The sequence below is a fragment of the Oncorhynchus gorbuscha genome, linkage group LG14 (genome assembly GCF_021184085.1).
Source record: "Oncorhynchus gorbuscha isolate QuinsamMale2020 ecotype Even-year linkage group LG14, OgorEven_v1.0, whole genome shotgun sequence".
NCBI classification, from domain to species: Eukaryota; Metazoa; Chordata; class Actinopteri; order Salmoniformes; family Salmonidae; genus Oncorhynchus; species Oncorhynchus gorbuscha.
Genome location: NC_060186.1, coordinates 79,313,895 through 79,340,499, shown reverse-complemented (window position 1 = coordinate 79,340,499; position 26,605 = coordinate 79,313,895). Strand labels below are relative to the sequence as shown.

Here is a 26,605-nt window from a genome sequence, read left to right as displayed (position 1 = left end):
AAAGTCACCTTGTCTGAGAGAGATTTGCATGGTTGTCTGAGAGATTTCCATGGTTATCAAAACGTCGTGCCACGTAAGACTACCCGACACAAAGACCTTATTTTAAGTGTTTTTAAAATCCCCTGTTGGAAAAATGGATGGTAGAAAACCGACTGTAACCATATCTGTTTGACCACTAGGTTTTATGGGTATTATGACACCTCCACGCTGGGGCTCTTTAGACGGAGCTGGACGTTTCTGAACTGTGACAAACCAGGCAACCTCACCCAGCTCCGCAGACAGATGTATACCCTGTTAACAACTGACTATAATATGTGTTAATTAAATCGGACTTCGTTAATATGAGTTATCCATGAATATCACCAGTTAATGAACACGATAACACTCGAGATATAACAAGTCTATAGATCACAATGACTACAATGAAATGGCTAAATGAATTCCGGACATTAAGGGTCTTCCTCACTGATGTATAATGAGAACAGGACTTCCTCCTCTCGGGATAAAGAGCAGAGGAAACAAATGAAAATAAAATAAATAATATCGCGAGTGATTTAGCGATTTAAAAAAAAAAAAGCCTAAGTAATGGTAGCTCATTATTTTATTTTTGTTCTTCTTTTTTCACCCACAATAAAAAAAAAAAAGCTGAAAAACAATGGGTTGGGCTGCGTCCGGTCCTTATGCTACCGGAAACGCCACCATCCCACAATGCATTGCGAACGTGTTTGCTATTAGCATTAGCATTTAACATTACAGTGGCGTTAGTGTTTTTTGTAGGGCAGGACGTGTTGGTTTAGTGAATAATAACCTACTTTTAAAAAAATAAATATTTAATAACGATTCTTATTGTATTAGGTACAGCACACGCAAACATGGAGATCGGTACAGAGATAAGCAAGAAAATACGGGTGAGGTCTTTTCGATGCTAGCTATTCGTCTAATTAACCATCCTGTTAGCATAGCTAACGCTAGCTAGCTCGCTAAACCCATGAGAGAATTTGTACAATTTTACAAGCAACCCAAATAAATATGCCTATTAAGGCACCCAGTACTACATCTCACATGTTGGAAGTCCATAACAGTTCTGAGGTGCCGAATAGGAATTTTGTACATTTTTATTTATTTTGACCTTTTGTTTAGAAGTAACGTTCGCTTAACTACATACCGGCGGTAACGGTGGTAAATTGAGGATAGCTTAACGTTAGTTGCGCTTTAACTCACCAAATAGGGAGTTTAACGAACACATTTTGACATTAAAGCTTGCAGAGCTGTAGCTTTGGGACACAACATCGGGAGTGTGTAGAATGGGAGTTTGATTCGGAGCTTTCTGGCCGAAAAATTGGGTTCTAACGCACATATACTCGTTCAGTTATGTCTAAATTTTGATATTTCAATGTCCAATATTTCAGTTTATTACTCAAACAGGGGTGGGGAATAGACATTGTTATTGTTTCTACTGCTGATTGTTGCTTTACATTTTCAACCGGTACTGGTACCAAGTAGTTAAGTTGTTTTCTGGCCTAAGACAATATATTGTTATTTTCTCCCAGGCTGCTATCAAGGGGAAGCTTCAAGAACTCGGTGCCTATGTTGGTAAGTGTGAATATTGACATCAGCTTCTGATCTGCAGCAATTAATCTGACTGCTGTTGACATTATATATAAATACAATGATAATATTTCTATGGATCTTGACCATCTACCAAGGGTTCTATAATATAGTACGTTCTTCTGACTGTTCTCTCTCCCCCCTAGACGAAGAGTTACCAGACTATATCATGGTGATGGTGGCCAACAAGAAGACTTCCCAGCAGATGTCTGATGACCTGTCCCTCTTCCTCGGCAACAATACCATCAAGTTTACTGTCTGGTACGTATGCAACCAGCTAGGCCTGGTCCCAGATATTCTAAAGTTATTGTCTCGCCGTTTGGCAGCTACAGCAAGTGTCTTGAGTTGAGAGGATTCTTTGGGTGTAACTTTGTAATTTCTATTTCAATGGTTCTCAGTATGGTGTGTTGTTCTTACAGGTTACATGGAGTCCTGGAGAAGCTGAGGTCTGTGGCAGTAGGTAAGTTCAGGTTACATGGAGTCCTGGAGAAGCTGAGGTCAGTAGCTAAGTTCCAGTGACCACAAAAGGAGAACCAGCTGAAAAAGTCAAAATATACTGTATTGAAGTCTATCATCCTATGTATTTATTTAACCATTATTTAACTAGGCAAGTCAGTTAAGAACAAATTCTTATTTACAATGACTGCCTACACCGGCCAAACCCGGACGACGCAGGGCCAATTGTGCGCCGCCCTATGGGACTCCCAATCACGACCGGATGTTATGCAGCCTAGATTCGAACCAGGGACTGTAGCCCCTTGCACTGAGATGCAGTGCTTTAGACCGCTGCGTCACTAGATTCCCACCCTAGTGGGAATTGAAAGACCTTGAGTCGTTCGATGCCAAAACAAACAACCCCTAAGAGAGGATTGTAAACAGTCTTATCAAGGCTAGGAACGTCACAACACTATAGCATAAAGTAGTCTAGCTATTTGAATGTGTTGTAGAGCTGTCTTTGACAGTATTCTATCTAGCTCTACCCTTGTATAGCTAAATTGACAATCTCTGTGTGTATCAAGAACCCGCGTCCCTGAGGCCTCAGCTGTACTCTGACACTGGCACCTCGTCAGGGAAGAGTGAGTGGAAGGGGGAGGAGTCAAAGGGCCTTGCGGTGTCCAGCTCACGCTCTGATAGGACAGAGGCCCGTGTGTCAAGCTCCGCCCATGAGCACAGGTAAGGTGTTGATTTTCAAACATCGATTAGCTATATATTGAAAAGAAAGGCCATGCCATGCTCACTGAAATCAGCGTGGTTCAAATTGGCTTGGATCATATGAAAGACCCCTAACACATTTATTTAATTCAGAAGTTGCTCCTCGGACGAGACCTCAACACCTACATGTGGATCAATTAATTGACGTGAAGCTTCGGCATTTTATTGCAACCAAACAGGGTGAAACAGCCCAGCTCATACACACACACACTAATGTCACTGTCATTCTGTCCAGAAGGGTCTCCTCAGACAAAACCTCGTCCCGCCTCACCTCCGCGGTCAAGCCCCTGATGGACCCTCCCTCCTCCGAGGCCGTCATCGACATCAAGCCCGAGCTAGACGATGACCTCATCGGCGAGGACCCCGTGGACATGGGCGTCCTCCCGGGTCGCCTGCGTGGATCCACCTCCGGAGGAGGGCGGGCATCAGCTCAGATCTACAGGCCGCCCCAGGGCAGGTCCTCCTCGGGGACAGGCAGGTCGGCGGACGCCTATAGGTCCTCAGAGGGGTCCTCGGGATCACACAGCAGGCAGCAGCACAGCAGCTATCACCTGGACAGTAGGAGCAGCAGAGACAGCAGGACATACAGAGAAGGAGGCAGCAGCAGGGTACAGATTGTTTACTAATAACCTTTATTAAGTCAAGGGCCTTGCTCCAATACAACAGGAATACATCCTTCCTCATTGTCTTGACATAATCAGAGATCAAGAAGTGATTTTAGATTGGTGAAACCACCGTATTACTTTAATCATTCCAACCAATGAGATCTCTGCTCACTTCAAAAGGAAAGAAGGATACTTTTCAAATGATTAAGAAATGCATTTGTCTCCAGTCAGTATGGCTTTCCCGTATCTGTCTCCAGTCAGTATGGCTTTCCCGTATCTGTCTCCAGTCAGTATGGCTTTCCCGTATCTGTCGCCAGTCAGTATGGCTTTCCCGTATCTGTCGCCAGTCAGTATGGCTTTCCCGTATCTGTCTCCAGTCAGTATGGCTTTCCCGTATCTGTCTCCAGTCAGTATGGCTTTCCCGTATCTGTCTCCAGTCAGTATGGCTTTCCCGTATCTGTCGCCAACCATCTCTGGTCTTGTTGTCTCCAGCAGCAGCAGCAGGAGGAGGCTTCGAGGAAGCGCAAAGCCCCAGTTGTGAGCTCTGTGGTGCGGGTGAACCAGGCGGCAGACGGGGGTCGAGACAGTGACGACGATGAGGAGGAAGAGGATGATGATGAGGAAGATGAAGGATACGGGGTCAAGAACTTGTCCAGCAGAGTGTCCCTGCCTTCCAAACCAGAACGCAAGTAAGGAAACACACACACACACACACACACACACACTCTCCGTCTACCTCTGTTACTCTCTCCTTTCCACATGTTCATCTACTCTGTATGTTTTGCTTCTTGTTGTGTTGAGCAGCGACTCTTGATTCCAGTTAGTTAAAGTGAACACCTTAGGACAGCAGCAGAACTGGTTTCAACATCCCTCCTTTCACATTACCGCTACACGTTGTTGTCTACTAGGGGGTTGCCTGTGTGTTGGACCCCCCCTAGGGGGTTGTCTGTGTGATGGTTGTCTGTGTGATGAGACCCCCCACCAGGGGGTTGTCTGTGTGTTGACCCATGTCTCGGTGCGTTTCCAGACCCTCCCTGCCCCCGGCCAAACAAGCCAACAAGAACCTGCTACTGAGGGCTATGTCTGAGGCCCAGATCTCTATCAACAAGACTGCAGCCTACCTACCTAGTACGTAACTCTCTGTCAATCCGCCTTAAAGGAAGAGCACACCTGACTATTAGAAATTACCACCTGTAATGTGTCGTCCTGTTTATCATGACACCTATTACTGACTAAACTGTCAAAAGGAACTAATTGAACCTGTGTTTCCCCAGTACCACAGAGACAGACGGTTCCGGTGGCACCCAGGACGCGTTCAACCACTGACGAGATGAACGCAGCCATCCAGCTGGTCCAGGAGCACCTCCACGGCCTGGTCCCCAGGGGGCAGTCTTACACCCCCTCAGAGCCTCAGCCCCCCAGGCAGCTAGGTAAATCAGACTCCCAAGGCCCAATCCCAAATTACCCCTAATCCCTATGCATTTGTGGAGATCTGAGAGATATGTTCAATGGTGCCGGAGGAGATTGCTGCTGTTTTACGGTTTCCTAACCAATTGCGCTATTGTGTGTTATTTGTAAATTATTTTGTACATTTTTCCGCAACTGACCGATAAAAGCTTCTAGATTCCAGGACAGCGATTACTCACCTCGTACTGGACAAATATTTTTTTTCTTTAACGAATCAAGACCCGAAGGATTTACTTCAGACACATGACAAGACCCAAACTCCTGTGATTCGCATGAGAAAGAGACTGAGATATCAGGGGACGTAGGTTTTGGGGTGCCTTGTAAGGATCCGATGGCAATCTGACATTACCATCGATCCTATTAGCCAACGTACAATCATTGGATAACAAAATAGAGCTACCATCACAAATATCCTACGAAACGAGACATGAATATCTTTAATATCTTGTGTTTCACTGAGTCGTGGCTGAATTAATACAGCTGTCGGGGTTTACGCTGCATCATGCAAGATGCCTCCAGTAAGACGAGGGGTGGCGGTTCGTGTATATTTGTAAACAACAGTTGGTTCACTAAATCGAATAGTAAGGAAGTCTCCAGGTTTTGCTCACCCGAGGTAGAGTATCTCATGATAAGCTTTAGACCACACTATTTACCAAGATTTTTTAATCTATATTTTTCTTCTATATTTATACTTCTATATTGAGTACACTTTTCAAATCCACTCAGCTCTCCGTCTCGGGTTGGATTTGGAATTGGGCCCCATGACTCCTCATTACAGAAGGAGCATGAATGTTTCAGTGTCACGTGCACTATTACAGTGAAATGCCTTTTATTTTATTTTATTTTACAACGACATAATCAATATTACTGCATTGTCCTGACTATGACTGTACTGGTCTCTCCCAGTAGTTCAGTCTCGGTCCCTGGCCTCTCGGCTGCAGTTAGACGTGCCAGAAGACAACATGAGAGCGCAGCACAGTGACTATTTAGGTGAGTCTGTCACATCCTAACGAGAAGTCTTTACGGATCCACCAAGGCTCCAAGCGGGTTCGGATCCAGAATTCGAAATTATGTCACGGGTCTGGGTCGGCTCTGATACGATCAAATAAAATGTTATAAGTGGCGTTAGACGTATTTTGAAGATAAATGCTGATGTTTCTATATAGCTCTATCAGCAGTAATGCCAAACAAAACAATACACACAAATTCCCCAAAATAAAGACGTTTAAGAAATATCAGAACGAGCCAATGTCCGAGTCTGGACTGTACTGAACTAAAATGTAAAAATGTTGCCACAAACATCTAAAATGTTGGTTTCATGAGCTGAAATTAAAGATCCCAGAAATGTTCCAATACGAATGAAAAGCTTATTTCTCTCAAATGTTGGGCACAAATTTGTTTACATCCCTGTTGGCGAACATTTCTCCTCTTTGCCAAGATAATCCATCCACCTGACAGGTGTGTCATATCAAGTAGCTGATTAAACAGCATAATCATTACACAAGTGCACCTTGTGCTGGGGGACAATAAAAGGCCACTCTAAAATATGCCGTTTTGCTTATGGTAGAGAAATTAACATTAAATTCTCTCTTGTAGATATTCCTGCAGTCAGCATGCCAATTGCACGCTCCCTCAACTTGTTTTAGTGGCCTTTTAGTGTCAGTATTCAGGCCCCTTGACTTTTTTCCACATTTTGTTACGTTACAGCCTAAAATGTATTAAATTGTTGTTGTTTTTTCCCCTCGTTTTTTTTCCCCCACACACAATGCCCCATAATGACAAGGCAAAAACAGATTTTTAGACATGTTTGCAGATGTTAAAAACTATGACATTTCCATCAGTATTCAGACCTTTTACTTTGAAGTACCTTTGGCAGCGATTACAGCCTCGTCTTCTTGGGTATTACACTACAAGCTTGGCACACCTGTATTTTGGGAGTTTCTCCCATTCTTTTACCTTTATTTAACTAGGCAAGTCAGTTAAGAACAAATTCTTATTTTCAATGACGGCCTGGGAACAGTGGGTTAACTGCCTGTTCAGGGGCAAAACGACAGATTAGTACCTTGTCAGCTCGGGGATTTGAAGTTGCAACCTTCCGGTTACTAGTCCAACACTCTAACCACTAGGCTACCCTGCCCCCTCTACACTCTAACCACTAGGCTACCCTGCCCCCTCTACACTCTAACCACTAGGCTACCCTGCCCCCTCTACACTCTAACCACTAGGCTACCCTGCCCCCTCTACACTCTAACCACTAGGCTACCCTGCCGCCCCGGCAGATCCTCTCAAGCTCTGTCAGATTGGATGGGGAGTGTTGCTGCATAGCTATTTTTCAGGTCTCTCCAGAGATGTTCGATCAGGTTCAAGTCCGGGCTCTGGCTTGGCCACTCAGACATTCAGAAAATTGTCCTGATACCACTCCTGCGTTGTCTTTGCTGTGTGCTTAGGGTCGTTGTCCTGTTGGAAGGTGAATCTTTGCCCTCTGGAGCAGGTTTTCATCAATGATCTCTGTACTTTGCTCCGTTCATCTTTCCCTTTATTCTGACTAGTCTCCCAGTCCCTGCTGCTGAAAAACATCCCCACAGCATGATGCTGCCACCACCGTGCTTCACCGTAGGGATGGTATTGGCCAGGAGATGAGCAGTGCCTGGTTTCCTCCAGATGTGATGCTTGGCATTCAGGCCAAAGAGTTCAATCTTGGTTTCACCAGACCGGAGAATCTTGTTTCTCATGGTCTGAATCCTTTAGGTGCCTTTTGGCAAACTCCAAGTGGGCTGCCTTTTAATGAGGAGTGGCTTTCATCTTGCCACTCTACCATAAAGGCCTGATTTGTGAAGTGCTGCAGAGATGGATTTTTTTTTCTGGAAGGTTCTCCCATCTTCAGAGGAACTCTGGAGCTCTGTCAGAATGACCATTGGGTTCTTGGTCACCTCCCTGACCAATGCCCTTCTCCCCCGATTGCTCAGTTTGGTCGGGCAGCCAGCTCTAGGAAGGCTTGGTGGTTCCAAACTTCTTCCATTTAAGAATGATTGATTGGATTCCACGGTGTTCTTGGGGATCTTCAATGTTGCAGAAATGTTTTGGTACCCTTCCCCAGATCTGTGCCTCGATTACAATCCTGTCTCGGAGCTCTACGAACAATTCCTTCGACCTCATGGTTTGGTTTTTGTGCTGACTTCCACTGTCCAACTGTGCAATGGAAACAGGATGCACCTGAGCCCAATATCAATTCTCATTACATAGGGTCTAAATACTTAAGTAATTAAGCTATTTCAATTTATTTTATTTTTAGTACATTTTCAAAAAATTCTTCGCCTGTTTTCGCTTTGTCATTATGGGGTATTGTGTGTAGATTGAGGACTGTTTTGCCCAGCATTGAGTGATTAGTGCTTTTTGAGGGTGGTTTGATTATAAAATAATTCAAAAGAAATTATGGGTTTGTATACTTAAAAAAAAAATAATAATTAGATTGAAATTAGGACAAGTTATTCGAGAGCTTTTTAATGGAAAAGCCAAAAATAGTGAACATTCATTTGCCAAAATATTCTGTTGGCTCTGTCCAGGTCCACATTGGGTAGACATCAATGGAAAAAATAATTAATTATAATAAAAAATTGTAATTTGTGTATATTACTTTAGTTTTTCTATCGTTACTTTTATTATTTTTCGTCCTTAAATTCTTCTCGTTTCTCCTCAGGAAGTATCAGCCAGCCAGACAATGTTCTCTCACTGTTCCCCATACTGCACTGTCTTTAGTCATCCTATTTAGCCCGCCTAAACATGCTGTCGGACAAAGTAATTTGACTAGTTCTTCAAAAAAAAATTGTAACTCTCTCTCCCCGTGTTGTGTACATTCCTCTCTCATACGGCCTGTGTGTATCTAACTTAAAGTAGCAGGCGTAAAAGTGTATTCATCTCTGTCCGAGCTGGAAAGAACCGGCACGATTTGATTAGGGTCATTGCAGTTAATTACCATGTTTCTGCACTGTGAACTAGGTTGAATATTTGCATCATGAAAAGTACAACTACCTTCAGGCCAGCGTCCCACATAGTTCGTGATTCGATTTCTCTCTAGAAAAACGGCACGTTGGGCTCACAAAAAATAACAACTAAATGGAATTCAAGTAATGTAGCTGACGTCTTGTCAATTAGTTGTTTTTAATAACAAACACACAAACATTTACCTACATTTTGGTTAATCGCTCACCGCTACTCATACACTGGAGAGTAAGACTGTTTAACTCCAGACCAACAGCCTCACGTCAGACGATTGAACTAACAGAATATTGGTGTCTCACGTCGTCCTTGTGTAGCTCTGGAAGTGGCCGAGGGGAGTGTCCTGAAGCCGTTTGACACACGCTCCTTCATCGTGAGGAGGCCTGAACTGGAGGAGGAACTGGTTCCTGTCCGGAACAGACTGGGACAACTGGACAGGGTGATTATGATGATCATAATGAATTGTCTCCATTAACGGCAGCGTAGCCTAGTGGTTAGAGCGTTGGACTAGTAACCGGAAGGTTGCGAGTTCAAACCCCCGAGCTGACAAGGTACAAATCTGTCGTTCTGCCCCTGAACAGGCAGTTAACCCACTGTTCCCTGGTAGGCTGTCTTTGAAAATAAGAATATGTTCTTAACTGACTTGCCTGGTTAAATAAAGGTTAAAAAAAATAAAATAATACCCCCAGGTCATGGAAATGCATTCAGACAGGCTGAATTCGAGGCTGTTGGGGGTGGGGGGGGTTCTACTAGGCTAACATTTGGAATTGTTTTAAGATGGTCGTATGGAATTGTTTTAAGATGGTTATATGGAATTGTTTTAAGATGGTTATATGGAATTGTTTTAAGATGGTTGTATGGAATTATTTTAAGGTGGTTGTATGGAATTGTTTTAAGATGGTCGTATGGAATTATTTTAAGATGGTTATATGGAATTGTTTTTAAGATGGCCATACCATAGATCATTTAGCTATTTGATTTATTATTTTAGGACCCCTTTTAAGTATTTTATTTTTATTTAACCAGGTAGTTCTCATTTACAATTGTTGTACTTTATTGCTTGAACAATTATAGAATTTGGCCTTTACTACTATAGACCAGAGAAACGCATTGAATAACAAAACAACCAATTAATCATAAGGTTTTGAAGTGTCTGTCCTGAATCTAGGACCGGGGGTATTCAACTCTGACCCTGTGAGGTCCGGAGCCTGCTTCTTTACTCATCTACCTGATTATTAATTGCAGACACCTGGTGTCCCAGGTCTAAATCAGGCCCTGATTTAAGAGGGGCAACCACCCACCTGGTGTCCCAGGTCTAAATCGGCCTCCATTGTGAGGGTCGTAGAGCAAAATGGAGAACACCCTCGTGTTCGTGAGTCATCTTTCCATAGAGGGGTCATGTTTAGTTTGTTGATCAAAGGGTTTTTGTGAGACCTAGGCAGATGGATTGAGACATGAATATACACGTAACCCCTATATTGTGATCTCATAGAGAGTAAACGACTGTGTTTTTAAAGGTCATTGAGTATAACACAATCCAACCCGAATATCTTATTTTCCATTGTGATCCTGTTAGGTGCCTATGACGAGTAGGCTGGGGTTAGAGGAGATGCCACCTCCTATGAGGAGCGGACTGGAGGAAGTGGCACCTCCTGTGAGGAGTAGACTGGGACTGGAGGAAGTGGCACCTCCTATGAGGAGCAGACGGGAGGAGACCACCGTGCCTATGAGGAGCAGGCTGGGAGCCATGGTCAAGGAGGAGATCCAGCCAGCTACTCCACGCATGGTGCAGCCAGCCAGGTACATCATAGTGACTACCCTCTTTGTGACTCGTAGTGTGCTACCCTCTTTGTGACTCGTAGTGTGCTACCCTCTTTGTGACTCGTAGTGTGCTACCCTCTTTGTGACTCGTAGTGTGCTACCCTCTTTGTGACTCGTAGTGTGCTACCCTCTTTGTGACTCGTAGTGTGCTACCCTCTTTGTGACTCGTAGTGTGCTACCCTCTTTGTGACTCGTAGTGTGCTACCCTCTTTGTGACTCGTAGTGTGCTACCCTCTTTGTGACTCGTATTGTGCTGCCCTCTTTGTGACTCGTAGTGTGCTGCCCTCTTTGTGACTCGTAGTGTGCTGCCCTCTTTGTGACTCGTAGTGGGCTTGCCCTCGCCGGGACTCGTAGTGGGCTTGCCCTCGCCGGGACTCGTAGTGGGCTTGCCCTCGCCGGGACTCGTAGTGGGCTTGCCCTCGCCGGGACTCGTAGTGGGCTTGCCCTCGCCGGGACTCGTAGTGGGCTTGGCTCAGATATTTTCTTTATATGTTGTTGTTGCAGCAGGGTTCTAGCATGGCTCACTGAAAACAAGCTAAGTAAAGAGAACTGTCATAATGCTTTTCTGTCTGTCTGTTCCTCCCTCTCTCCTCTGGCTTCCTCCCTCTCTCCTCTGCCTCCCTCCCTCTCTCCTCTGCCTCCCTCTCTCCTCTGCCTCCCTCCCTCTCTCCTCTGCCTCCCTCCCTCTCTCCTCTGCCTCCCTCCCTCTCTCCTCTGCCTCCCTCCCTCTCTCCTCTGCCTCCCTCCCTCTCTCCTCTGCCTCCCTCCCTCTCTCCTCTGCCATCCTCCCTCTCTCCTCTGCCATCCTCCCTCTCTCCTCTGCCTCCCTCTCCTCTGCCTCCCTCCCTCTCTCCTCTGCCTCCCTCCCTCTCTCCTCTGCCTCCCTCCCTCCCTCTCTCCTCTGCCTCCCTCCCTCTCTCCTCTGCCTCCCTCCCTCTCTCCTCTGCCTCCCTCCCTCTCTCCTCTGCCTCCCTCCCTCTCTCCTCTGCCTCCCTCCCTCTCTCCCTCTGCCTCTCTCCCTCTCTCTCTGCCTCCCTCCCTCTCTCTCTGCCTCCCTCCCTCTCTCCTCTGCCTCCCTCCCTCTCTCCTCTGCCTCCCTCCCTCTCTCCTCTGCCTCTCTGCCTCCCTCCCTCTCTCCTCTGCCTCCCTCCCTCTCTCCTCTGCCTCCCTCCCTCTCTCCTCTGCCTCTCTCCCTCTCTCCTCTCCCTCTCTCCTCTGCCTCCCTCCCTCTCCTCTGCCTCCCTCCCTCTCTCCTCTGCCTCCCTCCCTCTCTCCTCTGCCTCCCTCCCTCTCTCCTCTGCCTCCCTCCCTCTCTCCTCTGCCTCTCTCCTCTGCCTCTCTCCCTCTCTCCTCTGCATCTCTCCCTCTCTCCTCTGCCTCTCTCCCTCTCTCCTCTGCCTCTCTCCCTCTCTCCTCTGCCTCCCTCCCTCTCTCCTCTGCCTCTATCCTCTGCCTCCCTCCCTCTCTCCTCTGCCTCCCTCCCTCTCTCCTCTGCCTCTCTCCTCTGCCTCCCTCCCCCTCTCTCCTCTGCCTCCCTCCCTCTCTCCTCTGCCTCCCTCCCTCTCTCCTCTGCCTCCCTCCCTCTCTCCTCTGCCTCTCTCCTCTGCCTCCCTCCCTCTCTCCTCTGCCTCCCTCCCTCTCTCCTCTGCCTCCCTCCCTCTCTCCTCTGCCTCCCTCCCTCTCTCCTCTGCCTCCCTCCCTCTCTCCTCTGCCTCCCTCCCTCTCTCCTCTGCCTCCCTCCCTCTCTCCTCTGCCTCTCTCCCTCTCTCCTCTCCCTCTCTCCTCTCCCTCTCTCCTCTCCCTCTCTCCTCTCCCTCTCTCCTCTCCCTCTCTCCTCTGCCTCCCTCCCTCTCTCCTCTGCCTCCCTCCCTCTCTCCTCTGCCTCCCTCCCTCTCTCCTCTGCCTCCCTCCCTCTCTCCTCTGCCTCCCTCCCTCTCTCCTCTGCCTCCCTCCCTCTCTCCTCTGCCTCCCTCCCTCTCTCCTCTGCCTCCCTCCCTCTCTCCTCTGCCTCTCTCCCTCTCTCCTCTGCCTCTCTCCCTCTCTCCTCTGCCTCTCTCCTCTGCCTCTCTCCCTCTCCTCTGCCTCCTCTCCCTCTCTCCTCTGCCTCTCTCCCTCCCTCTCTCCTCTGCCTCTCTCCCTCCCTCTCTCCTCTGCCTCTCTCCCTCCCTCTCTCCTCTGCCTCTCTCCCTCCCTCTCTCCTCTGCCTCTCTCCCTCCCTCTCTCCTCTGCCTCTCTCCCTCCCTCTCTCCCTCCCTCTCTCCTCTGCCTCTCTCCCTCCCTCTCTCCTCTGCCTCTCTCCTCTGCCTCTCTCCCTCCCTCTCTCCTCTGCCTCTCTCCCTCTCTCCCTCTCTCCCTCTCTCCCTCTCTCCCTCTCCCTCTCTCCCTCCCTCTCTCCCTCTCTCCCTCTCTCCCTCTCTCCCTCCCTCTCTCCCTCTCTCCCTCCCTCTCTGCCTCCCTCTCTGCCTCCCTCTCTCCCTCCCTCTCTCCCTCCCTCTCTGCCTCCCTCTCTCCCTCCCTCTCTCCCTCCCTCTCTCCCTCCCTCTCTCCTCTGCCTCCCTCCCTCTCTCCTCTGCCTCCCTCCCTCTCTCCTCTGCCTCCCTCCCTCTCTCCTCTGCCTCCCTCCCTCTCTCCTCTGCCTCTCTCCCTCTCTCCTCTGCCTCTCTCCCTCTCTCCTCTGCCTCCCTCCCTCTCTCCTCTGCCTCCCTCCCTCTCTCCTCTGCCTCCCTCCTCTCCCTCTGCCTCCCTCCCTCTCTCCTCTGCCTCTCCCCTCCCTCTCTCCCTCTGCCTCTCTCCCTCCCTCTCTGCCTCCCTCTCTCCCTGCCTCTCCTCTCCCTCTCTCCCTCCCTCTCTCCCTCCCTCTCTCCCTCCCTCCCTCTCCTCTCCTCCTCCCTCTCTCCTCTGCCTCCCTCCCTCTCTCCTCTGCCTCCCTCCCTCTCTCCTCTGCCTCCCTCCCTCTCTCCTCTGCCTCCCTCTCCCTCTGCCTCTCTCCCTCTCTCCTCTGCCTCCCTCCCTCTCTCCTCTGCCTCCCTCCCTCTCTCCTCTGCCTCCTCCCTCTCTCCTCTGCCTCCCTCCCTCTCTCTGCCTCTCTCCCTCTCTCCTCTGCCTCTCCCTCCCTCTCTCCTCTGCCTCTCTCCCTCTCTCCTCTGCCTCTCTCCCTCTCTCTCTGCCTCTCTCCCTCTCTCCTCTGCCTCTCTCCCTCTCTCCTCTGCCTCCCTCCCTCTCTCCTCTCCTCCCTCCCTCCTCTCTCTCCTCTGCCTCCCTCTCTCCTCTGCCTCTCCCTCCTCCTCTGCCTCCTCTCCTCTCTCCTCTGCCTCCCTCCCTCTCTCCTCTGCCTCCCTCCCTCTCTCCTCTGCCTCCTCCCTCTCTCCTCTGCCTCTCCCTCTCCCTCTCCCTCCCTCCCTCTGCCTCCCTCCTCTCTGCCTCTCCCTCTCCCTCTGCCTCCCTCCCTCTCTCCTCTGCCTCTCTCCCTCTCTCCTCTGCCTCTCTCCCTCTCTCCTCTGCCTCTCTCCCTCTCTCCTCTGCCTCTCTCCCTCTCTCCTCTGCCTCTCCCTCTCTCCTCTGCCTCCCTCCCTCTCTCCTCTGCCTCCTCCCTCTCCTCTGCCTCCCTCTCCCTCTCTCCTCTGCCTCTCTCCCTCTCTCCTCTGCCTCTCTCCCTCTCTCCTCTGCCTCTCTCTCTCTCCTCTGCCTCTCCCTCCCTCTCTCTCTGCCTCTCTCTCTCCTCTGCCTCTCTCCTCCCTCTCTCTCTGCCTCTCTCTCTCCTCTGCCTCCCCCTCTCTCCTCTCCCTCTCTCCTCTGCCTCTCTCCTCTGCCTCCCTCCCTCTCTCCTCTGCCTCTCTCCTCTGCCTCCCTCCCTCTCTCCTCTGCCTCTCTCCTCTCCCTCTCTCCTCTGCCTCTCTCCCCCTCTCTCCTCTCTCCTCTCTCCCTCCCTCTCTGCTCTCCCCTCTCTCCTCCCTCTCTCCCTCCCTCTCTCCCTCCCTCTCTGCCTCCTCTCTGCCTCCCTCTCTCTCCCTCCTCTCCTCCCTCCCTCTCTCCCTCCCTCTCTCCTCTGCCTCCCTCCCTCTCTCCTCTGCCTCCCTCCCTCTCTCCTCTGCCTCCCTCCCTCTCTCCTCTGCCTCTCTCCTCTCCCTCTCTCCTCTGCCTCTCTCCCTCTCCTCCTCCCTCTCTCCCTCTCTCCCTCCCTCTCTCCTCCCTCTCTGCCTCCCTCTCTCTCCCTCTCTCCTCTGCCTCTCTCCCTCCCCTCTCCCTCCCTCTCTGCCTCCCTCTCCTCTCCTCTCTCTCCCTCCCTCTCTCCCTCCCTCTCTCCTCCCTCCCTCCCTCTCCTCCTCTCTCCTCCCTCCCTCTCTCCTCTGCCTCCTCCCTCTCTCCCTCTGCCTCCCTCCCTCCCTGCCTCCCTCTCTCTCTCCTCTGCCTCCCTCTCTCTCTCTGCCTCTCCCTCTCCTCTGCCTCTCCTCTCCCTCTCCTCCCTCTCTCCTCCTCCTCTCTCTCTCCCTCCCTCTCCTCTCCTCCCTCCCTCTCTCCTCCCTCCCTCTCTCTCTCCTCTCTCCCTCTCTGCCTCCCTCCCTCTCTCCTCTGCCTCCCTCCCTCTCTCCCTCTGCCTCCCTCCCTCTCCTCTGCCTCCCTCTCCTCTGCCTCCCTCCCTCTCTCCTCTGCCTCCCTCTGCCTCTCTCCTCTGCCTCCCTCCCTCTCTCCTCTGCCTCCCTCCCTCTCTCCTCTGCCTCCTCCCTCTCTCCTCTGCCTCTGCCTCTCTCCTCTGCCTCTCTCCTCTGCCTCTCTCCCTGCCTCTCTCCTCTCTGCCTCTCTCCTCTGCCTCTCTCCTCTCCTCTCTCCTCTGCCTCTCTCCTCTGCCTCTGCCCTCCCTCTCTCCTCTGCCTCTCTCCCTCCCTCTCTCCTCTGCCTCTCTCCCTCCCTCTCTCCTCTGCCTCTCTCCCTCCCTCTCTCCTCTCCTCTCTCCCTCCCTCTCTCCTCTGCCTCCTCCCTCTCTCTCTCCCTCTCCTCTGCCTCTCTCCTCTCCTCCTCCTCCTCTGCCTCTCTCCTCTCTGCCTCTCTCCCTCTCCCTCTGCCTCTCCCTCTCTCCTCTCCCCTCTCTCTCTCTCTCCTCTCTCCTCCCTCCCTCTCCTCCCTCTCTCTCTCCTCTCCCCTCCCTCTCTCCCTCTCTCCCTCTCTCCCTCTCTCCCTCTCTCCCTGCCCTCTCCTCCTCTCTCCTCCTCCCTCTCTCCCTCTCTCCCTCCCTCCCTCTCCTCCCTCTCTCCCTCTCCTCTCTGCCTCTCTCCTCTCTCCTCTCCCTCTCTCCCTCCCTCTCTCCTCTGCCTCCCTCCCTCTCTCCTCTGCCTCCCTCCCTCTCTCCTCTGCCTCCCTCCCTCTCTCTCTGCCTCTCCTCCCTCTCTCCCTGCCTCTCTCCCTCTCTCCTCTGCCTCTCTCTCCTCTCTGCCTCTCCCTCTCTCCTCTGCCTCTCCCTCCCTCTCCTCTGCCTCCTCCCTCTCTCCTCTGCCTCTCCAGCTCTCCCCTCTGCCTCTCTCCTCTCTCCTCTGCCTCTCTCTGCTCTCTCCTCTGCCTCTCCCTCTGCCTCTCTCCTCTCCTCTCTCCTCTCTCTCTCCTCCCTCCCTCTCTCTCTCTGCCTCTCTCCTCTCTCTCTCCTCTGCCTCTCCTCTCCTCTCTCCTCTGCCTCTCTCCTCTCTCTCCTCTGCCTCTCCTCTCTCCTCTCTCTCTCCTCTCTCTCTGCCTCCCTCTGTCCTCTCCTCTGCTCTCTCCCTCCCTCCCTCCTCTCTCTCCTCTGCCTCTCTCCCTCTCTCCTCTCCCTCTCTCCTCCCTCTCTCCCTCTCTCCTCTGCCTCTCTCTCTCTCCTCTCTCTCCTCTCTCTGCCTCTCCTCTCCTCTCTCCTCTCTCCCCCTCTCTCCTCTGCCTCTCCTCTCCTCTCTCCTCTGCCTCTCTCCCCCCCTCTCTGCCTCTCTCCCTCCCTCTCTCCTCTCTCCCTCTCTCCTCTGCCTCCTCCCTGCTCCCTCTCCTCTCCTCTCTCTCCTCTCTCTCTCTCTCTCCTCTCTCTGCCTCTCCCTCTCTCCTCTGCCTCTCTCCTCTCCTCTGCCTCCCTCTCTCCTCTGCCTCCCTCCTCTCCTCTCTCCCTCTCTCTCTCTCTCCTCTGCCTCTCTCCCCTCTCCTGCCTCTCTCCCTCTCCCTCTCTCCTCCTCTCCCTCTCCCTCTCTCCTCCCTCTCTCCCTCCTCTCTCCTCTCCTCCTCCCTCTCTCCTCCTCTGCCTCTGCCTCTCTCCTCTGCCTCCCTCCCTCTCTGCCTCTCTCCCTCTGCCTCTGCTCCCTCCCTCTCTCCTCTGCCTCCCTCCCTCTCTCTCCTCTGCCTCTCTCCCCTCTCTCCTCTGCCTCTCTCCCTCTCTCCTCTGCCTCTCCCTCTCTCTCTCCTCTGCCTCTCTCCCTCCCCTCTCTCCCTGCTCCCTCCCTCTCTCCTCTGCCTCTCCCTCTCTCCTCTGCCTCTCTCCCTCTCTCCTCCCTCTCCTCTCTCTCCTCTGCCTCCCTCCCTCTCTCCTCTGCCTCTCCCTCTCCTCTGCCTCTCCTCTCTCTCTCCTCTCTCTCCTCCTCTCCTCCCTCTCCCTGCCTCCTCCCTCCTCTCTCCTCTGCCTCCCTCCCTCTCCCTCTGCCTCCCTCCCTCTCTCCTCTGCCTCCCTCCCTCTCTCTCCTCTCCCTCTCCCTCTCCTCCCTCCTCTCCTCTGCCTCCCTCCTCTCTCCTCTGCCTCCCTCCCTCTCTCCTCTCTCCTCTCTCCTCTGCCTCCCTCCCTCTCCCTCTGCCTCCCTCCTCTCTCTCCTCTGCCTCCCTCTCTCTCCTCTCCTCCTCTCTGCCTCTCTCCTCTGCCTCCCTCTCTCCTCTGCCTCTGCCTCCCTCTCTCTCTCCTCCTCTGCCTCCTCCCTCTCTCCTCTGCCTCCTCCCTCCTCTCTCCTCTGCCTCTCTCAGCTGCTCTCCTCCCTCTCTCTCTGCCTCCTCTCCCTCTCTCTCTGCCTCTCCTCTCCTCCCTCTGCCTCCCTCCCTCTCTCTCTGCCTCTCCCTCTCTCTCCTCTGCCTCCCCTCCCTCTCCTCTGCCTCTCCTCCCTCTCCTCTCCCTCTCCCTCTCTCTCTCTGCCTCTCTCCTCTCTCCTCTCCCTCTCCCTCTGCCTCTCCCTCTCTCTCTCCCTCTCTCCTCTCCTCTCCCTCTGCCTCCTCTCTCCTCTCTCCTCTGCCTCTCCTCTGCCTCTCTCTCTCCTCTCCTCTGCCTCTCCCTCTCTCCTCTGCCTCTCCCTCTCTCCTCTCTCTCTCCCTCTCCTCTGCCTCCCTCTCTCTCCCTCTCCTCCCTCCTCTCTCCTCTCCTCTCTCTCTCCCTCTGCCTCCTCCCTCTCTCTCTGCCTCCCTCCCTCTCTCCTCTGCCTCCCTCCCTCTCTCCTCTGCCTCCTCCCTCTCTCCTCTCCCTCTCTCCCTCCCTCAGTCCTCCCTCTCCTCTCCTCTCCTCCCTCTCCTCTCCTCCCTCTCCAGACTCTCCTCTTCCTCTCCCTCTGCCTCTTCTCTCCTCTCTCTCTGCCTCTCCCTCCTCCTCTGCCTCCCTCCCCTCTCTCCTCTGCCTCCCTCCCTCTCTCCTCTGCCTCCTCCCTCTCTCCTCTGCCTCTCTCCTCTCTCCTCTGCCTCCCTCCCTCTCTCCTCTGCCTCCTCTCCCTCTCCTCCCTCTCTCCTCTGCTCCCTCTCTCCTCTGCCTCTCCCTCTCTCCTCTGCCTCCCTCCTCCTCTCCTCTCTCTCCTCTGCCTCTCTCCTCTGCCTCTGCCTCTCCCTCTCTCCTCTGCCTCCCTCCCTCTCTCCTCTGCCTGCCTCTCCCCTCTCTCCTCTGCCTCTCTCCCTCTCTCCTCTGCCTCCTCCTCTCTCCTCTGCCTCTCCTCTCTCTCCTCTGCCTCTCTCCCTCTCCCTCTCCTCTGCCTCCCTCCCTCTCTCCTCTGCCTCTCCTCTCCTCTGCCTCCCTCTCTCCTCTGCCTCCTCTCTCTCTCCTCTGCCTCCTCTCCTCTCCTCTCTCTCCTCTCCTCTCCTCTGCCTCCCTCCCTCTCTCCTCTGCCTCTCTCCCTCCTCTCTGCCTCCCTCTGTCCCTCTGCCTCTCTCCCTCTGCCTCTCTCTCCCTCCCTCTCTCCTCTCCCTCTCTCCTCTCTCTCCTCTGCCTCTCCTCTCCCCTCTCTCCTCTGCCTCCCTCCCTCTCTCCTCTGCCTCCCTCCCTCTCCTCTGCCTCCCTCCCTCTCTCCTCTGCCTCCCTCCCTCTCTCCTCTGCCTCTCTCCCTCCCCTCTCCTCTGCCTCCCTCTCTCCTCTGCCTCCTCTGCCTCTCCTCTGCCTCTCTCTGCCTCTCTCCTCTGCCTCTCTCTCTGCCTCCTCCTCCTCTGCCTCCTCTGTCCTCTCTGCCTCTCTCCTCTGCCTCTCTCCTCTCCTCTCCTCCCTCCCTCTCTCCTCTGCCTCTCTCCCTCTGTCTCTCTCTCCTCTGCCTCTCTCCCCTCCCCTCTGCCTCTCTCCCTCCCTCTCTCCCCTCTCCTCCTCCCTCCCTCTCTCCTCTGCCTCCTCTCTCTCCTCTCTCCCTCCCTCTCTCCTCTGCCTCTCTCCCTCCCTCTCTCCTCTCCCCTCTCTCCTCTGCCTCTCTCCCTCCTCTCTCTCTCCTCTCTCCCTCTCTCCTCTCCTCCCTCTCTCCCTCTCTCCTCCTCTCTCCTCTGCCTCTCCCTCTCTCCTCTCCCTCTCCCTGCTCTAGTTTCTCCCTCTCTCCCTCTCTCCCTCTCTCCCTCTCTCCCTCTGCTCTCCCTCCCTCTCTCCCTCCTCCCTCCCTCTCTCCTCTCCCTCTCTCCCTCTCTCCTCTGCTCTCTCCCTCCCTCTCTCCTCTCTCCTCCTCCCTCTCCCCTCCCCTCTCTGCCTCCCTCTCTGCCTCTCCTCTCTCCCTCTCTCTCTCCCTCCCTCTCTCCCTCCCTCCTCTCTCCTCCCTCCCTCTCTCCTCTGCCTCCTCCCTCTCTCTCCTCCCTCTGCCTCTCTCCTCTGCCTCCCTCCCTCTCTCCTCTGCCTCCCTCCCCTCTCCTCTGCTCTCTCTCCCTCTCTCCTCTGCCTCTCTCCCTCTCTCCTCTGCCTCCTCCCTCTCTCCTCTGCCTCCTCCCTCTCTCCTCTGCCTCCTCTCCCTCTCCCTCTGCCTCCCTCCCTCTCTCCTCTGCCTCTCTCCCTCTCTCCTCTGCCTCTCTCCCTCTCCCTCTGCCTCTCTCCCTCTCTCCTCTGCCTCTCTCCCTCTCTCCTCTGCCTCTCTCCCTCTCTCCTCTGCCTCTCCCTCCTCTCTGCCTCTCTCCCTCTCTCCTCTGCCTCCTCCCTCTCTCCTCTGCCTCTCTCCTCTCCTCTCCCTCTCCTCTGCCTCTCTCTCTGCCTCTGTCTCTGCCTCCCCTCTGTTGTTCCTCTCTCCTCTGCCTCCCTCCCTCTCTCCTCTGCCTCTCTCCCTCTCTCTCTCTCCTCTGCCTCTCTCCCCTCTCTCTCTCCTCTGCCTCTCTCCCTCTCTCCTCTGCCTCCCTCCCCTCCCTCTCTGCCTCTCCCCTCTCTCTCTGCCTCTCTCCCTCTCTCCTCTGCCTCTCTCCCTCTCTCCTCTGCCTCTCCCTCTCTCCTCTGCCTCTCTCTCCTCTCCCTCTCTCTGCCTCTCTCCTCTCCCCCCCTCTTGTTCTGCCTCTCTCCCTCTCTCCTCTCTCTCTCCTCTGCCTCTCTCCCTCTGCCTCTCTCCCTCTCTCCTCTGCCTCTCTCCCTCTCTCCTCTCCCTCTCTCCTCTGCCTCTCTCCTCTCTCCTCTCCCTCTCTCCTCTGCCTCTCTCTCCTCTCCCTCTCTCCTCTGCCTCCCTCCCTCTCTCCCCTCCCTCTCTCCCTCTCTCCTCTCCCTCTCTCCTCTGCCTCTCTCCCTCTGCCTCTCTCCCTCTCTCCTCTGCCTCTCTCCCTCTCTCCTCTCCCTCTCTCCTCTGCCTCCCTCCTAGCAGTGAGAAGGCTGAAGCCGCGGGGTCAGCCAGTCCTAAGTTCATTGTGACCCTGGATGGGGTTCCTAGCCCCCTGGGTAACCTAGGAGACTGTGACATGGAAGCGGATGACAGTTATCCTAAACCAGCCAAGACCACCATGCCTGACCCCTCCATCCACCTAGGAACAAAACCCAAACTCAGCATCCACCATAGACTGCAGGGGGAACCACAATACCCTGATGGTAAAGGGATTGAATTATTTATTTATTTATTGGCAAAATGGTTATAAATAAAATTGGCTGTCTCTGTATAACAGCGATTGGCTGTCTCTGTATAACAGCTGAGGCTACCACACCAGATGTTGTTGTGATTGGCTGTCTCTGTATAACAGCTGAGGCTACCACACCAGATGTTGTTGTGATTGACTGTCTCTGTATAACAGCTGAGGCTACCACACCAGATGTTGTTCTGATTGGCTGTCTCTGTATAACAGCTGAGGCTACCACACCAGATGTTGTTGTGATTGGCTGTCTCTGTATAACAGCTGAGGCTACCACACCAGATGTTGTTGTGATTGGCTGTCTCTGTATAACAGCTGAGGCTACCACACCAGATGTTGTTGTGATTGGCTGTCTCTGTATAACAGCTGAGGCTACCACACCAGATGTTGTTGTGATTGGCTGTCTCTGTATAACAGCTGAGGCTACCACACCAGATGTTGTTGTGATTGGCTGTCTCTGTATAACAGCTGAGGCTACCACTGAGGCTGACACTTTCTGTCAACTGCACTACAGCTCCTCTAGGGTTTCAACGTTGTCTTAAGTGACCAGTTTTCTGGGCTAGTCTGTGACCTGGGGATGTTCACCGGTCACTACTGTCAATGTCAGCGACCAAACTACAAGAAATCTGTTTATTTTTTCGATGGAAAGAGATTCTGGCGAGGTAAGGAGACTTTAGGCTGACCAAGGTTCTCACTAAACAGCTTTGATACTGCTGGATAAGGTACGAGTCAATGTTTTGTTTGGTATGCTTTTTTAAAAGAAACATCTACCTAGCTCTCTGGGTAACTTTCTACAGAGTCGTTTCTGGTCTGCAAAGCCGGCCTTCATCTATAATCTGTCTTCATATCGTTCCTCGGTTTCAGAGTTAGGGATGGAGACTGAGGAGGAGGAGGAGGCGGGTCCTGTGAAGAGACAGAAGGTCCTGGAGAGGTGTAAGTTCTGGCCCGTCTGTAAGAGTGGAGATGAGTGCGTTTACCACCACCCTACCACTCAGTGCAAGTAAGAACAGCCTGACCCAGATGCTTTTCCCTTTTAATAAAGACCAATCGGCACCTTGTGAATTGAAAATCAAAACAATGTCTGCATTTTAGTCTGTTTTTTTGTGGAATTGTGGGGTTTAAAACCCTAAAACTACATGCATTTATTTAGATTTGTATTGGCTTGACTAATATGTTGTTCCGTCCTCCGTCCCCCGTCCTCCGTCCCCCTCTCTCTCGTGTCTAGAACTTTCCCCAGCTGTAAGTTTGGGGACAAATGCCTGTTCGTCCATCCTAACTGTAAGTTTGACGGCAAGTGTTCCAAACCAGATTGTCCCTTCACTCACGTCAGCCGCAGAGGACCTGCCCCCTACACCCCTCCAGTCAGACCAGGTACAGACACACCCCTTTAAGCCCCTCCCCCTTATGCTGCATTCATGACATGTGGGGGAAACTCAGAAAAACAGTACTTGTAAACTGGAAGCGACGAGTCGTGTGCGTTCACGTGCTTTGAACGCCGATCGCTAATGGCGAACAAGCTGGGTCAACCATAAACTCAAAGTACAGTTGTCATACTCCTATTCAAAAACATAACATTTTACGAGATGTTATGAGCACAGCATTAGATTTGGATGTTTTGTGTATATATGTTCGTTATTAAATGTGTAAATATTATCAGTTGAGATGTCACCTTTTTTATTTGATGTCTTCTACCTTTGTCTGTATCTAACAGCAGTGTTTTAATGGGTGTTAGTTTAATTACAGTGTCTCCAGACCAGCAGTGTTTTAATGGGTGTTACTTTAATTACAGTGTCTCCAGACCAGCAGTGTTTTAATGGGTGTTACTTTAATTACAGTGTCTCCAGACCAGCAGTGTTTTAATGGGTGTTACTTTAATTACAGTGTCTCCAGACCAGCAGTGTTTTAATGGGTGTTAGTTTAATTACAGTGTCTCCAGACCAGCAGTGTTTTAATGGGTGTTAGTTTAATTAGTGTCTCCAGACCAGCAGTGTTTTAATGGGTGTTAGTTTAATTGCAGTGTCTCCAGACCAGACCAGCAGTGTTTTAATGGGTGTTAGTTTAATTACAGTGTCTCCAGACCAGCAGTGTTTTAATGGGTGTTAGTTTAATTACAGTGTCTCCAGACCAGCAGTGTTTTAATGGGTGTTAGTTTAATTAGTGTCTCCAGACCAGCAGTGTTTTAATGGGTGTTAGTTTAATTGCAGTGTCTCCAGACCAGCAGTGTTTTAATGGGTGTTAGTTTAATTACAGTGTCTCCAGACCAGCAGTGTTTTAATGGGTGTTAGTTTAATTACAGTGTCTCCAGACCAGCAGTGTTTTAATGGGTTGTTGGTTTAATTGCAGTGTCTCCAGACCAGACCAGCAGTGTTTTAATGGGTGTTAGTTTAATTACAGTGTCTCCAGACCAGCAGTGTTTTAATGGGTTGTTGGTTTAATTACAGTGTCTCCAGACCAGCAGTGTTTTAATGGGTTGTTGGTTTAATTACAGTGTCTCCAGACCAGCAGTATTTTAATGAATGTTAGTTTAATTACAGTGTCTCCAGACCAGCAGTGTTTTAATGGGTGTTAGTTTAATTACAGTGCCTCCAGTCCAGACCAGCAGTGTTTTAATGGGTGTTAGTTTAATTACAGTGCCTCCAGTCCAGACCAGCAGTGTTTTAATGGGTAGTTGGTTTAATTACAGTGCCTCCAGTCCAGACCAGCAGTGTTTTAATGGGTGTTAGTTTAATTAGTGTCTCCAGACCAGACCAGCAGAGTTTTAATGGGTTGTTGGTTTAATTAGTGCCTCCAGTCCAGACCAGCAGCGTTTTAATGGGTGTTAGTTTAATTAGTGTCTCCAGACCAGCAGTGTTTTAATGGGTGTTAGTTTAATTAGTGGCTCCAGACCAGACCAGCAGTGTTTTAATGGGTTGTTGGTTTAATTACAGTGTCTCCAGACCAGACCAGCAGTGTTTTAATGGGTGTTAGTTTAATTAGTGGCTCCAGACCAGACCAGCAGTGATTTAATGGGTTGTTGGTTTAATTACAGTGCCTCCAGTCCAGACCAGCAGTGTTTTAATGGGTGTTAGTTTAATTAGTGGCTCCAGACCAGACCAGCAGTGTTTTAATGGGTTGTTGGTTTAATTACAGTGCCTCCAGTCCAGACCAGCAGTGTTTGCCGTTTCTTCCCAGAGTGTAAGAAGATGGACTGTCTCTTCTACCACCCCAAGGTCAGAACAATACTCTACAACCATGAGGTTGAAAGGAGTTTGTCCTCAAATACCTGTTTTTGAGCTGTCTGTTATACAATCTTCTATTTCGACACTAGTAAGGAAATAAGGAATGTCTTGAGTGCTGATCAAAATGTTGCTGTATCAACTTCAAGATGACGTTTTGTCTCTGTCAGCCTTGTCGGTTTGGAGCCCAGTGTAAACGTACTGGCTGCACCTTCTACCACCCCACTGCCTCGGTCCCTCCCAGACACGCCCTCAAGTGGACCAAGGCCCAGAGCAGGTAACCAGGCATTACATACCTAGTATTACCTACCCAGAACAGGTGACCAGGCATTACATACCTAGTATTACCTACCCAGAACAGGTGACCAAGCATTACATACCTAGTATTACCTACCCAGAACAGGTGACCAGGCATTACATACCTAGTATTACCTACCCAGAACAGGTGACCAAGCATTACATACCTAGTATTACCTACCCAGAACAGGTGACCAAGCATTACATACCTAGTATTACCTACCTAGAACAGGTGACCAGGCATTACATACCTAGTATTACCTACCCAGAACAGGTGACCAGGCATTACATACCTAGAACAGGTAACCAGGCATTACATACCTAGTATTACCTACCCAGAACAGGTGACCAAGCATTACATACCTAGTATTACCTACCCAGAGCAGGTGACCAGGCATTACATACCTAGAACAGGTAACCAGGCATTACATACCTAGTATTACCTACCCAGAACAGGTAACCAGGCATTACATACCTAGTATTACCTACCCAGAGCAGGTAACCAGGCATTACATACCTAGTATTACCTACCCAGAGCAGGTAACCAGGCATTACATACCTAGTATTACCTACCCAGAGCAGGTAACCAGGCATTACCTACTTAGTATTACCTACCCAGAACAAACTCTACATACTTAACGTTACCTCTCATAACTTCCGTGGCGTGTTTTTAAAAGTTTGAACACGTTTCATCATTCATTTGTTATGCAACATCTTTTACTGGTACTTCGATTAACTTTCATGAGACGCCATTTTCAATCTGCGTTTGTCAAACTGTGTCCTATTTGGTCCTAATGCTCTTCTTTATTTTCCTTGTAATCTTCCTAGCTAGACGACAAGAGTACTTGAGACTGACCGAGTCAAGATGATGTGACGCTATAGAACAGGGTTCTCCAACTGGTGGCCCGCTGGCTGAATTTGGCCCGCAGGTGATTTTTATTTGCCCCCCCCCCCAAGTTTTCTGAGCAAAATAACGTGTTATTGGACATAAGACTGTAAAAACACCAGCATTTCAGCTTCAAGTGATTTTTTTTTTAACTTTGGGAGTGTGTTCCAAACTATTCCCATGCAGAATGGAGAGATTTGTTTGTATACAAATGTAAGCAAAGTTTGAAGTCATTGTTTTAGTCAAATAAAAATCTTGTTTGGGCTTCTTGCTGTCAATTTGCAGTCTACAATTGTTTAATGTTCGACCCCATGAACATCCTTTTAGGAAAATAAATTTGCCCCCGTGTCTGAATCTTGTTGATCCCTGCTGTAGAAGATGTGGTTATACTGTTTAGTTATTGTTTTTATTCTCTTTACGGTTTAGTTATCAACGATCTGGTCGGTCCTTTATTTCATTTTGTGAAACTGACATATATTTTTGTTTTTAACCAGACAAAACTTACAGGGTTTTGTAAACTTGTTGTACTACACTTTTTTTTCTTTTTTTTTTGATAATGTTGAAAGTATATTAAAATACTCCATGTCAAATTTGCTGGTCCGTGTATTTTCATAACCTCGTCCCCAGGCTCAGTTGAGGGAGAAGACCGATCATTACGCTGCTGGACTGACTGGGTGCCACCGCTTGTAACTGTCTGGACCTGCTGTTTCCACACTGAACATCAATCACATGTATTTTAGGAAGCCCTTTCTACATCAGCAGTTGTCACCAAGTGCTTTTACAGAAATCCAGCCAAAAACCCTCAAAGAGCAAAGAATGCAGATGTAGAAGCACGGTGGCTAGGAAAAACTCCCTAGAAAGGCAGGAACCTAGGAAGAAACCAGGCTCTGACGGGATCGTCTGATGAGGGGTGGGTGCTGAGGAGCCCAGTTCCCCAGTGGGTGGGTGCTGTGGAGCCCGGTTCCCCAGTGGGTGGGCGCTGAGGAGCCCGGTTCCCCAGTGGGTGGGTGCTGAGGGGCCCGGTTCCCCAGTGGGTGGGTGCTGAGGGGCCCGGTTCCCCAGTGGGTGGGCGCTGAGGGGCCCGGTTCCCCAGTGGGTGGGCGCTGAGGGGCCCGGTTCCCCAGTGGGTGGGCGCTGAGGGGCCCGGTTCCCCAGTGGGTGGGCGCTGAGGGGCCCGGTTCCCCAGTGGGTGGGCGCTGAGGGGCCCGGTTCCCCAGTGGGTGGGCGCTGAGGGGCCCGGTTCCCCAGTGGGT

General features: G+C 51.4%; 1 protein-coding gene across 8 annotated transcripts; it reads left to right on the top strand.

The window, feature by feature from the left end:
* Positions 1–692: 692 nt before the first annotated feature.
* zc3h14 (zinc finger CCCH-type containing 14) lies at positions 693–25,942 on the top strand. 8 transcript variants are annotated; one of them, XM_046299075.1, is made up of 18 exons: positions 693–908; positions 1,551–1,593; positions 1,755–1,869; positions 2,028–2,068; positions 2,628–2,781; positions 3,059–3,428; positions 3,918–4,114; positions 4,453–4,553; positions 4,700–4,855; positions 5,799–5,882; positions 9,206–9,327; positions 10,465–10,688; positions 20,696–20,916; positions 21,819–21,954; positions 22,180–22,325; positions 24,084–24,163; positions 24,340–24,446; positions 25,295–25,942. In XM_046299075.1, the coding sequence occupies exons 1-18, from the start codon at positions 873–875 to the stop codon at positions 25,296–25,298; spliced, it is 2,337 nt and encodes a 778-aa protein (XP_046155031.1). In that variant the 5' UTR covers positions 693–872; the 3' UTR covers positions 25,299–25,942. The 8 variants fall into 8 exon arrangements, with proteins under 8 accessions (XP_046155031.1, XP_046155029.1, XP_046155025.1 ...); XM_046299069.1 differs by having other exon boundaries at positions 694–908; positions 20,693–20,916; XM_046299071.1 differs by having other exon boundaries at positions 694–908; positions 3,056–3,428; positions 3,921–4,114; positions 20,693–20,916.
* Positions 25,943–26,605: the final 663 nt, after the last annotated feature.